Source organism: Notothenia rossii (genome assembly GCF_949606895.1).
Source record: "Notothenia rossii genome assembly, chromosome: 3".
Taxonomy (NCBI): domain Eukaryota; kingdom Metazoa; phylum Chordata; class Actinopteri; order Perciformes; family Nototheniidae; genus Notothenia; species Notothenia rossii.
Window position 1 is genome coordinate 45,335,946 of NC_136901.1, and position 13,415 is coordinate 45,349,360.

Genomic DNA, 13,415 nt, shown 5'->3' on the forward strand with positions numbered 1-13,415 from the left:
AATAAACATGAAACTAGCTGATATAGAATAACTCAGGTCTACAACACATGAATAACAGTTACTGTGCATCGTGAGGTAAGAATAGTTCAGTTCAAAGCAAACAGGGAAGTCTTCAGTCTGGATTTAAAAGGACCGGCAGGTTTCTGGGGTTTGATCCAGATATTTGGAGATTAATAACTGAACTTCTCCAGGTTTAGTTCTGGGACAGAAAGCAGACCCGTCCCAGAAGACCTGCACAGCATTTTGAGGATGTAAGCTTTAAACACAGGGTTTCTAACGGAGTCTGGTGAACAGATAATGAGTAAGAGTTTATACGCAGAGTTATTTAATGTAACTGTAAACTAGACTCACCGTCCACTCGTCAATAAGTCAATAAAGATCCTGGAGATGATTTTCTGCCTACAAGATTTCTATCAAATAAACAATGTTCCAGCTTCTACATATGGTGATGTACATTTAATACATAAATCACTGTTGAAATGTTTGTGAAAAGCTTTAGGAGATGTTTGGGATAAATCCTGAATGAATTCACTGACTTTAAAAGTTTAGTAGATTTTCCTGAAATGTGAAAGAAAATGGCCAAAATTACAACTTTCTAATTGTTTAACTTTAGTATATGTTTTCTTTGTATCTGAATATCTTCTCTGTACTTAGCATTAGCTGCTAATGCTAACAGACCACTGCTTCAGAAATAAAGGGAATAATATTGCATGTGCACGATATCAGTCAATACATGATGGAATGTAATTACACTGAGTTAAAAACATGGCGTTCCTCAGGGAAGCGTTCTGGGTCCTCCACTGTTTCAGAACTGATGCTCCGTGGTGACAGGAGACATGACATCATCGTAGTCATCGTCCAATCCCTGCTCAGCGTGGTCACTTCCTGTTGTCAGAAGGGAAATGTAGAAAATGTATAAAGAGTTTTGGCGGATATTAAATCCCTTTAGATCAGGGGGGTCCAAACTGTTTTCACGAGGGCCGCATACAGAAGAATATACGAAGGGTTGGGCCGCTCTCTAGAGGTTTATTACCTCGTAAGTTCAGTTAGCAAAACCAATCAAATGTAGGTAAAGGATGCTGTGAGTGTTTAGCTCTTCCCTTAAAGCAGATCCTCAGATTGATTATAATAAGAGGAAATATGAAGGTTTATTTCAAGCTTGTTGTGGAAATAAGTTATTGGGCTTTTTTCTTATCAAATAAGACTTTTTAGAAAATGTTTCCAAATTGAATTGACTGAATTTATTTGAAAAGTGGTTTCATTAACACATGAATACTACTGTGTGATATATGTTTACATTTATATTTAAGAAGTACAATATAAGACAATCAGACGTTTCATTTGTGGGCCATATTCCATTATACTTTTTGAATTTGCTGAGGGCCGATTCAAAATGGTCCGGGCCGTAGTTTGGACACCCCTGAGTTAGATGTAGAAACTGATGAAATGTGTTACCTGTGGCCCTCTGTCGATATAAAGACACCATGAGGAAAGTGGAGATGCAGTACAGAACCACCAAGTGGCAGATCAACGTGAACACAAGGTGGGAGAAGGCAGGAGGTGGAGGGGAGGTTGTGGGCGGGTCCATGGTCGTGGAGGAGGAGGAAGAGGTGGGCGGCCTTGCGGTCGTAGGAGGTTTTTCTGCAGAGAGAATCACACCTGGTCAGGTGAACATCTGAAGGAATGAGTCCTGAAACCAAAGGAAAGCTCCTCACCTGAGACAGACAGCCGGCTCTCTGGAGACTTTCTATTCTGGACTCTACACTTGTAGAGGCCTTCATCAGACCTGTTAACATGGAGGAGGGTCATGTGACCATCAGACTCAGTCCTGATGAAGACGCCATCTTTGTAGAAATCAGCAGAGGGGGGGTCGGCCATCTTTGTTCTACAGGTCAGAGTGACGTTATCTCCCTCCATCAAAGGGAGGGCAGGACTCTGCAGGAACACCTCTGTATGTGAACACAGAGCGAGATGGAGAATGAACGTGATCAATAACTTACACATGGCAGAGATTATTAATGAACCCACTACCTGCCAAGTGAGGCTGTTGTGTAGCTAACTGAAAAGCTAACGTTAGCATGCTGAAGTCTGAAACGTCCAATAAGTAGAACAATGGACTTTACTCACATTAAAATACACTTGACAAAAATATCGTAACAAACCTCAAAAAAGTATCACTGTTATAACGACATTGGACAATGTGACTATATGGCGTCAGTTAGCTTAGCATAAGTAGATCCTTTCCTCAATCTGAACTTCATAAACTCTGAAACTCTCCATACAGACCTTCACTAATGATTAGTAAAACTCTAATTAAATAAAAAGTGCTTTCAATAATAATATCTATAATTATTAATTATGAATAACTAGGAAAATAGGAGGGACTTTTGAAGCCGTTCCACTTGGTTTAAAGACTTTATTATATATATGAGTCCAGTCCTGTTTGAAGAAACGATCATTTATCGTCCTACCATCCAAAACTAACTCTATATTTCTGACCCACTAGAGGTAAGATTTAAGAAAAGAAGCTTTCTCTTCATGTTTCTTCCATGAATCACGTCTGCATCTTCTTTCATGTTGTGTTAAAAGATCAGATTGAATTGATATCAATGTTTTTTCCTTTCTGTTCATTTCAGCTTCTGCAGTTGAAATAGGAGAAGACGTCACACACATCAAATGATCACAAGACCTGCAACAACCAATCAGACGGAGCCAAGGTGATGATTGGTCCTCAGGGACTGTGTGTGTATGTGTTCTTGTTCTTATATACATTTGAGGACCGACTGGAGTCTCAGAACAAAATGTATATTGGCTCTGTGGCTGCTGGAGGACATGTGTGTGTGTGTGTGTGTGTGTGTGTGTGTGTGTGTGTGTGTGTGTGTGTGTGTGTGTGTGTGTGTGTGTGTGTGTGTGTGTGTGTGTGTGTGTGTGTGTGTGTGTGTGTGTGTGTGTGTGTGTGTGTGTGTGTTTGTGTGTGTTATTGTTCATATATACATGGGAGGACCGACTGGAGTCTTAGAACTTAAGAGTTCACAAAATAAAATGTATAGAATATGTGTTTCCCAGTCCCTAAAGTATGAGACTGAACTGAGGAGTATCTTAGTGGATGACAGTGTGTGAGAGAATGTGTGTGTTGCACCCTGTGGTTAGCACAAGCTAGCAGCTCTGAGGTCGTCCAGCTTCCTCTTTCTGATGAACTTCTTAAATGATTTTTAGTATTGATGAGGAAACAGAGAGGCTGATCTTACCAGAGACGGTGATGGCGATGGTGTTACTGGTGGATCCCTCTGTGGACTCACATCAGTACACTCCACTGTCCACAGGGTCCATGGAGCTGATGTTACAGGAGGAACCAGCAGATCTTCCCCAGTCGACTCCACACTCAGTTCTGTGTGCCTTGCTGGTGTTTCTCCTCACAGTCCATCCATCAGAGGCGTCCTCACATCTCAGAGAGACACGTTCATCTCTAAATACCTGAGAGCTGCTGGGAGTCACCGTCAGACGAGCTGCAGGGAGTTATTGGATTCTGAGTCAAACTTCAAAAATAAAACCCGTCCCAGAATCAAGTTTTCCAGAGCTTCTTTTTACTGGTTACGCAGCAAGCTCTCTTTCTCTCAGGAGAGTTTGCTGCTCCAAGTAAACCCTCATTACGGTAATAAGGGAAGCTCAACTAATGGAGATGTTATCAGAGTCACAATGTAGACTCATGCAATATTCAAACTGCAGGGAGCGCCATGTCTGCTTAGGTTTAGTGAACTCTTTATCCTGAGGGGAAATAACACTTGCAGTTCACATCAGGGGCCGAACACATAACAATACAAACAATAACACATTGTGTTTAAAGAGTTCTTTTAAAGCTGCCCCATCTCTTACGTGGCCAAGTCCACTGTTGTCAATGTACTTGTCTTTAGTTCAGATCACAACAGGCCCTACAGCTGAACCCAGAGTCAAAAGGAATTCACCTTTTCCACTTTTCAAACAGAGACAGAACAAACATCTCCAAAAAGACAGACGATGGTTTCATCAGGAAGTTCCTCTTATATCGTTCAGCCTTTAAAGCATTCTTTGAAAAGAGAATGTCTCTGTGTGTTTGGAAAAGAGAAACAGCAGCGAAGTGTTTCCTCCTGAGAATCTAAACGTTACTGACCTGCAGCGTTTGTTGAGCAGCAGAACAGGGAGCTCAGCACTGGAGATCAAACACAACACTTTATTAGTTTGAAGTTATTACATTCAAAACAGAAACACCAGTCCTGCATTCAGGAGAGAGATATTGTTGATCACTTTTTCACTGTTTTTAGAACATTCAAACCCCATTTGTTCTCATCTATTAAACATGATCCTTTATCCCTCTTTCATATCTGGAAGTATTAAATGTGTTCAGGGTTACTCACGGAGCAGGAGACAAGTGTCCTTCATTCTGCTTCTTGGTGCAATGACATCAACTCTTCTTCTTCTTCTGTCCGAGCAGTGAAACCACTTCCTGTTCCTGCTCTAGTTCACTAGCTGTGTGGTTATCTCTCTGATCAAAACACCTTTAGTTTGTTATCATGGTTCTTAATCACTGGGTACAACTCAGCAGAGAGGAATGAGTCCTCAAAGCCTGACCTGAGTTATTATTGAGGACTCATGCAGGAAACCAGGAAATGTAGTTAACGTGGAAATAGAAGCTTTTAGTTTTATACTTTGAAATGTCTTGACAATAAACAAATGAATAAATAGATTGCTTTCATAGTGTATTTTTCTGGGTGTCTTTATAAGTAGTCCAGTTGGACCTAGTTTACATTTCATTATAAGATAAGAAGAGTTTAAATTGAGGATGCTCAGGTTTCTGCAGCTAATGTGTAAAAAGACATTCAATAAAGCCTTTCTGTTGGTGTCTCAATGCATGCTGGGAAGTGATTGCCAGTAAGCTGTGTCTGAATAACTTTATTTGAGGAACAATCAACACATTCTTTAAGTGATGATTAAACATTTTGAACTTGATGATAATGTAATTACACTAGGGATCGACCGATATGGCTTTTTCAAGGCCGATACCGATTATTAGTAATCAAGGAGAAGATCAGCAAATAAACAACATCTTACATTTATATTCACACAATACGTCTCCTCGCAGGATCAACACTAATTCGGCTGACGTTTATATTTGATCCAATTGGTAGATAGGCTGTATTTACACCATAAAGGTGCACAGCTGATAGAAAGGGACACCTGGTGGTTAAAGCACGTTATTGAATTTCATTATTTTTATTATTAGATATTAATAGGATCCCTATAAAGTATATTCATTACTCGTTATTCTCTACTAATAGTTCATTAAAGACTGTATATAAGGACTTTTTTGCACATCCCTTTCAAGATTTCAAGATTTTCTAAGGTTTATTGACATCATATTCACAAACGGTGTAGTTATGCAATGAATGAAAAACTTGGGTCGCAGGTTCCTCAATAGTGCATTACAAGACATCTATCAATATGTGTGCATACCTCCAGCAATGTTAACTATGTTGAAGCACTTATTTTAACTGATATTATACATATGTATTATACTCTTATAAGATGTAGATATTTCATCTCCGGCCTTGTCACGTATTGAAAAATCAATAAATAAAGAACACACAATTATTAAATATGAAACACAGAATTTGTGTGATTATACTAAATGATTTACAAATAAACACCACTGCATATTTACAACTGTTACACATGCCGATGTAACGCAAATATTTCCAACTTGGGATCAATAAAGTATATCTTATCTTAAGATGATTGATGGCTTCTGCCATATTTGCAAAATGTGCCTCTGAACCTTGACAAGTGCATGTTTCAGGCTTATCAATGAACAACAGGAGGGGTCACAGACATAAGAGCAGCTGTTAAATAAAGCTCTTCTGACCTTAGTTGGCATGTGGGTATATATTAATGCTGCCCATTATGGGCACAAGCCATTTTCACCCATTTATTAATTATATGTTTTAAATGTGAGTGTTTCCTATCCCCTAAACCTCTAGGGATGTTCACAGTTTAATACTGGCAACTTCTTATTATGGGAAATACGAAAACCTCTTTTAAAACTACAACTCCCAGTAGAGACGTGCCATAGATAGAGAACATGTTGCGAAACACAATAGCCAGCATGTGTAGTTCTGGGGACGGGGTGGGGGAGGGGGGGACCCGTTCAAATCCAGTTTTGGACAGTCTGCCGTGGTTCCATCCCATTTCAAAGTGCTGTTCGACGCTCGGCGTAACCCTCGAGGCACACTCTCCAATCACAGAGCTTGAGGACTATCACGGGGTTGGTCAAGCGAAGCAGAGAGAATACTTACTTCCGGGTGTAATATTCTCTAAAGCAAATGAGCTGCTCCGACCCTCGGTCCTGACGGACTCCAACTTGTGTTTATTAATCAAACAAATAAATAAACACAAGGATAATGATGTGTTATTGTTGAGTAAATGGAGAATTGCACAGGGGAAAATAACGTATCTATGCCACAATTTTAGATGCAGATTTTGTTAAACTAATACGTTTGCGCTGTGGACCAACACTATACATTGACGGGGAAGGGGGTAGCAATAAAGATAACACCATTAAACAGTTACACAACATAACAGAAATAATATCGATAGCAGCGTCCCTAGCAACCACCTTGGTAACAATGAAAACGTTGTATGGACACAATTTCCTGAAGTAATCTTCGTAATAACTAGCAAACTAAAGATCATGTACATCCACTGCACACATAATCTGAAATAACAACTCATATTTCTCGCATCAAATGACATCAAAACGCATTTTAATAGCCAAACTAACTTTAAAATAGACATTTTCCACCGAGAATAAAACGAAGTTCGGCCATGTTTTTTTTTTCTGCAGGGAGAAATGTGAAGATCACGTGACATAGACGCCAGCCATTGGAATGAATGGTGAAAAAAAACGTAGGGATCTTACAATTTCAGAGGCGTTTTTGTAGAAATACTACGTCCTACGTTGTGGACCAACGTAGTTATTACACGTTTTTTTGTGAGACTGAGTTGGTATCCCTAAGTCCTTTTCCCAGATCTTTTTTAAAGTTAGAAAGGATGACTGAGCTCTTTTAGAAAAAACTGCATTCAATTCTCTAATTTTCCCTTTGATCGTGGTCGATGACATCAATATCTCCTCCTCTTCCAACAATCCCCATCTCAATTTATTGCTTTTAATAATTGGTTGGATCACGTTCCTAATTTGCATGTATCTGAACAAATCCTTATTTGAAATGTCATATTCTGCTCTTTAATCATTAAATCATTTCAATGTTATATCTTTGTGAAACAAATGTTTCAATTGCTTTATACCTGCTTTCGTCCATTTGTTTATATTGATTGACAACAAATATTTGCTAAGATCAGGATTGTTCAAAATAGGAGAAAAGACTGAAATACCAGAGTTAACATGAACTTGTTTTGTACAGTCCCTCCAGGCTAAACGTGTATTGACCACTGTAAAACATTTGGCCATATTTTTCACCTTATTGAAATCTTTAACAAATATAAGAGTTTCCACTGGCAACGGGTCAAAGACATTGGCCTCTATCTGAACCCATAGTGAATCCTTTCTTCCAGAGACCAAGATAGCACATTAGTACTGGAAGGAGTATTACATCTAATGGCTCTGAGAGGGAAAGGAAACCCAACACAACAAACCCTAATAATGAAATACAAGTGTTCCTGTAAGGCAGGTTTATTTAAAGCACCTTCAATACAAGGCGATTCAAAGTGCGTCACACAACTGAAAAACATTAAGAAATAATGCAGCAGATCATTCAAAAGCAGAGGGACTCAAATAAACATGAAACTAGCTGATATAGAATAACTCAGGTCTACAACACATGAATAACAGTTACTGTGCATCGTGAGGTAAGAATAGTTCAGTTCAAAGCAAACAGGGAAGTCTTCAGTCTGGATTTAAAAGGACCTGCAGGTTTCTGGGGTTTGATCCAGATATTTGGAGATTAATAACTGAACTTCTCCAGGTTTAGTTCTGGGACAGAAAGCAGACCCGTCCCAGAAGACCTGCACATCATTTTGAGGATGTAAGCTTTAAACACAGGGTTTCTAACGGAGTCTGGTGAACAGATAATGAGTAAGAGTTTATACGCAGAGTTATTTAATGTAACTGTAAACTAGACTCACCTTCCACTCGTCAATAAGTCAATAAAGATCCTGGAGATGATTTTCTGCCTACAAGATTTCTATCAAATAAACAATGTTCCAACTTCTACATATGGTGATGTACATTTAATACATAAATCACTGTTGAAATGTTTGTGAAAAGCTTTCGGAGATGTTTGGGATAAATCCTGAATGAATTCACTGACTTTAAAAGTTTAGTAGATTTTCCTGAAATGTGAAAGAAAATGGCCAAAATTACAACTTTCTAATTGTTTAACTTTAGTATATGTTTTCTTTGTATCTGCATATCTTCTTTGTACTGAGCATTAGCTGCTAATGCTAACAGACCACTGCTTCAGAAATAAAGGGAATAATATTGCATGTGCACGATATCAGTCAATACATGATGGAATGTAATTACACTGAGTTAAAAACATGGCGTTCCTCAGGGAAGCGTTCTGGGTCCTCCACTGTTTCAGAACTGATGCTCCGTGGTGACAGGAGACATGACATCATCGTAGTCATCGTCCAATCCCTGCTCAGCGCGGGTGGGCGGGCTCATCGCCATGGAGACGGACGGGTCACTTCCTGTCGTCAGAAGGAAAATGTAGAAAACGTATAAAGAGTTTTGGCGGATATTAAATCCCTTTAGATCAGGGGGATCCAAACTTTTTTCACGAGGGCCGCATACAAAAAAATATACGAAGGGTTGGGCCGCTCTCTAGAGGTTTATTACCTCGTAAGTTCAGTTAGCAAAACCAATCAAATGTAGGTAAATGATGCTGTGAGTGTTTAGCTCATCCCTTAAAGCAGATCCTCAGATTGATTATAATAAGAGGAAATATGAAGGTTTATTTCAAGCTTGTTGTGGAAATAAGTTATTGGGCTTTTTTCTTATCAAATAAGATTTGTTAGAAAATGTTTCCAACTTGAATTGACTGAATTTATTTGAAAAGTGTTCTCATTAACACATGAATACTACTATGTGATATATGTTTACATTTATATTTAAGAAGTACAATATAAGACAAGCAGACATTTCATTTGTGGGCCATATTCCATTATACTTTTTTAATTTGCTGAGGGCCGATACAAAATGGTCCGGGCCGTAGTTTGGACACCCCTGAGTTCGATGTAGAAACTGATGAAATGTGTTACCTGTGACATCACCACGTAACACTCACGCTCCTATAGGCCAGCGCTCTAACACCTTGTACGTGATAGGCTAATGGGCGGGACATCTCTGTGCGGTTGACCAATCACAACAGAGGCTTTTAGAAAAATAAATCACTTTAGCGGACTTTAATCAAACTACTTCCTGTCTGTTTTCCTTCCAGCTGTTCTCAAAGTGACTCTGGAGCCACACAGACCCAGAACTACAAAAACAACAACATAAAGAAATTCAACTCCCATCACCACCACCGTGGCCTCTACTACAATTGAAACAACAAACCCCACAACTGTTTTTACTACAACTCCCATCACCCCCTCTCCTCTTACTACCATTCACCTGTGGCCCTCTGTCGATATAAAGACACCATGAGGAAAGTGGAGATGCAGTACAGAACCACCAAGTGGCAGATCAGCGTGAACACAAGGTGGGAGAAGGCAGGAGGTGGAGGGGAGGTTGTGGGCGGGTCCATGGTCGTGGAGGAGGAGGAAGAGGTGGGCGGCCTTGCGGTCGTAGGAGGTTTTTCTGCAGAGAGAATCACACCTGGTCAGGTGAACATCTGAAGGAATGAGTCCTGAAACCAAAGGAAAGCTCCTCACCTGAGACAGACAGCCGGCTCTCTGGAGACCCTCCTTCATTCTGGATGGTACACTTGTAGAGGCCTTCATCAGACCTGTTAACATGGAGGAGGGTCATGTGACCATCAGACTCAGTCCTGATGGAGACGCCATCTTCGTAGAAATGAGCAGAGGGGGGGTCGGCCATCTTTGTTCTACAGGTCAGAGTGACGTTATCTCCCTCCATCACAGGGAGGGCAGGACTCTGCAGGATCACTGATCCACCTGAACACAGAGCGAGATGGAGAATGAACATGATCAATAACTTACACATGGCAGAGATTATTAATGAACCCACTACCTGCCAAGTGAGGCTGTTGTGTAGCTAACTGAAAAGCTAACGTTAGCATGCTGAAGTCTGAAACGTCCAATAAGTAGAACAATGGACTTTACTCACATTAAAATACACTTGACAAAAATAACGTAACAAACCTCAAAAATGTATCACTGTTATAACGACATTGGACAATGTGACTATATGGCGTCAGTTAGCTTAGCATAAGTAGATCCTTTCCTCAATCTGAACTTCATAAACTCTGAAACTCTCCATACAGACCTTCACTAATGATTAGTAAAACTCTTATTAAATAAAAAGTGCTTTTAATAATAATATCTAGAATTATTAATAATGAATAACTAGGAAAATAGGAGGGATTTTGAAGCCGTTCCACTTGGTTTAAAGACTTTATTATATATATGAGTCCAGTCCTGTTTGAAGAAACGATCATTTATCGTCCTACCATCCAAAACTAACTCTATATTTCTGACCCACTAGAGTTAAGATTTAAGAAGAGAAGCTTTCTCTTCATGTTTCTTCCATGAATCACGTCTGCATCTTCTTTCATGTTGTGTTAAAAGATCAGATTTAATTGATATCAATGTTTTTTCCTTTCTGTTCATTTCAGCTTCTGCAGTTGAAATAGGAGAAGACGTCACACACATCAAATGATCACAAGACCTACAACAACCAATCAGACGGAGCCAAGCTACTGATTGGTCCTCAGGGACTGTGTGTGTATGTGTTCTTGTTCATATATACATGTGAGGACCGACTGGAGTCTCAGAACAAAAGAGGAAACTTTCAAAAGTGCATCTTTTTTGAATGATGATATTATAGAAGAAAATAAAATGTATAAAACCCAGTCCCTAAAGTATGAGACTGAACTGAGGAGTATCTTAGTGGATGACAGTGTGTGTGAGAATGTGTGTGTAGCACCCTGTGGTTAGCACAAGCTAGCAGCTCTGAGGTCGTCCAGCTTCCTCTTTCTGATGAACTTCTTAAAGTATTTTTAGTATTGATGAGGAAACAGAGAGGCTGATCTTACCAGAGACGGTGATGGTGATGGTGTTACTGGTGGATCCCTCTGTGGACTCACACCAGTACACTCCACTGTCCCTTGGCCCCATGTAGCTGATGTTACAGGAGGAACCAGCAGATCTTCCCCAGTCTATACACTCAGCTGTTTGCCCTGCTGGTGTTTCTCCTCACAGTCCATCCATCAGAGGCGTCCTCACATCTCAGAGAGACACGTTCATCTTCAAATACCTGAGAGCTGCTGGGAGTCACCGTCAGACGAGCTGCAGGGAGTTATTGGATTCTGAGTCAAACTTCAAAAATAAAAGCCGTCCCAGAATCAAGTTTTCCAGAGCTTCTTTTTACTGGTTACGCAGCAAGCTCTCTTTCTCTCAGGAGAGTTTGCTGCTCCAAGTAAACCCTCATTATGGTAATAAGGGAAGCTCAACTAATGGAGATGTTATCAGAGTCACAATGTGGACTCATGCAATATTCAAACTGCAGGGAGCGCCATGTCTGCTTAGGTTTAGTGAACTCTTTATCCTGAGGGGAAATAACACTTGCAGTTCACATCAGGGGCCGAACACATAACAATACAAACAATAACACATTGTGTTTAAAGAGTTCTTTTAAAGCTGCCACATCTCTTACGTGTCCAAGTCCACTGTTGTCAATGTACTTGTCTTTAGTTCAGATCACAACAGGCCCTACAGCTGAACCCAGAGTCAAAAGGAATTCACCTTTTCCACTTTTCAAACAGAGACAGAACAAACATCTCCAAAAAGATAGACGATGGTTTCATCAGGAAGTTCCTCTTATATCGTTCAGCCTTTAAAGCATTCTTTGAAAAGAGAATGTCTCTGTGTGTTTGGAAAAGAGAAACAGCAGCAAAGTGTTTCCTCCTGAGAATCTAAACGTTACTGACCTGCAGCGTTTGTTGAGCAGCAGAACAGGGAGCTCAGCACTGGAGATCAAACACAACACTTTATTAGTTTGAAGTTATTACATTCAAAACAGAAACACCAGTCCTGCATTCAGGAGAGAGATATTGTTGATCACTTTTTCACTGTTTTTATAACATTCAAACCCCATTTGTTCTCATCTATTAAACATGATCCTTTATCCCTCTTTCATATCTGGAAGTATTAAATGTGTTCAGGGTTACTCACGGAGCAGGAGACAAGTGTCCTTCATTCTGCTTCTTGGTGCAATGAGATCAACTCTTTTTCTTCTTCTGTCCGAGCAGTAAAACCACTTCCTGTTTCGTACGTCCTGCTTTTTTAAATAGATAATATTTAACTAACGTTGAATTGTGAAGCACTTTTAGATGATGCTGTTTTTAAAGTGTGCTTTACAGATAACATGTATTATTATTATTATGATGGAGTAAGTTAAATGTTAAAGCTAGCACCAGATTCTAACAACAACAATACACGTAAGGTCTCTCTCTCGCGCCACACATATACACACCCTCCCGGTCCTCCCGATGGCTAGTCGGTGCCTGCCGGTGAGCGTGGAAGTGTGGTCTGCCACAAGCGGACGGCAGGAGCGGGGCTGTCAGCATCAGCTTGTAGATGGTATTTTAAACTCGATGCGCTCTGAAACTAAGGGGCGGCCGAGGACAAAAAATACACATGCGTTAATCGCGTTCAAATAATTAGTGCGTTAATTTTTTTTTGCGTTGTAACGCGTTAACTTGACAGCCCTAATATACATACATGTAGGAGTATAAAAGAACCAAGTCAAAAAACATGTAAATAAAGATTATTTAAAGTCCCGATGGGAATGCGTTTTGTTGGAAAATAAACCAAAACGTGTAAAAAAGGCCTGGAAAATATGTTGAAAAAATACCAAAATACTTGTAGAATTGTCTTTAAAAACATCAAAGAAAAGCCCAAAATGAAGTCAATAAATGTTGGAAATACGTTGAAAAGAGACCAAAAAATCTGTTGAAAAAATTACAAAATACCTAAAAGAAATGAATAAGAAAGCCTTATGAAAGTGGAGAAGAGACTGCCTGGAGAATATGTTGAGAAATAGGGCACAAAATGTAAAAAACAAAAAACCTTGTAAAATATATGAAGAATGTCAAAAAAGCCAGAAAATATTGAATATTTTTCGGAGACCTCGATATGAGGCGATGAGTTTAAATGTCCAGAGAAATTCACTTTGATATAAAACA

General features: G+C 39.7%; 1 protein-coding gene across 3 annotated transcripts in view; it reads right to left on the minus strand.

Annotated features, from left to right (window-relative positions):
• The window catches only part of LOC307031600 (sialoadhesin-like), a 13,428-nt gene extending 117 nt beyond the window's left edge, over positions 1–13,311 (minus strand). Inside the window, exons 1-4 of one of the 3 annotated variants that reach the window (XM_079668839.1) lie at positions 11,265–13,311; positions 9,922–10,164; positions 9,662–9,847; positions 1–885 (exon numbers count right to left, since the gene is read on the minus strand). The exon at positions 1–885 is cut by the window's left edge and continues 117 nt beyond it. In XM_079668839.1, coding sequence (XP_079524965.1) covers positions 806–885; positions 9,662–9,847; positions 9,922–10,164; positions 11,265–11,346 — 591 coding nt within the window. In that variant the 5' untranslated portion in view covers positions 11,347–13,311 and the 3' untranslated portion in view covers positions 1–805. Of the gene's footprint in view, positions 886–1,455; positions 1,642–1,715; positions 3,191–7,651; positions 8,740–9,661; positions 9,848–9,921; positions 10,165–11,264 lie in introns of those variants that run through there. The other 2 variants (XM_079668838.1, XM_079668840.1) reach the window with 2 other exon arrangements.
• Between the last annotated feature and the right edge of the window lie 104 nt (positions 13,312–13,415).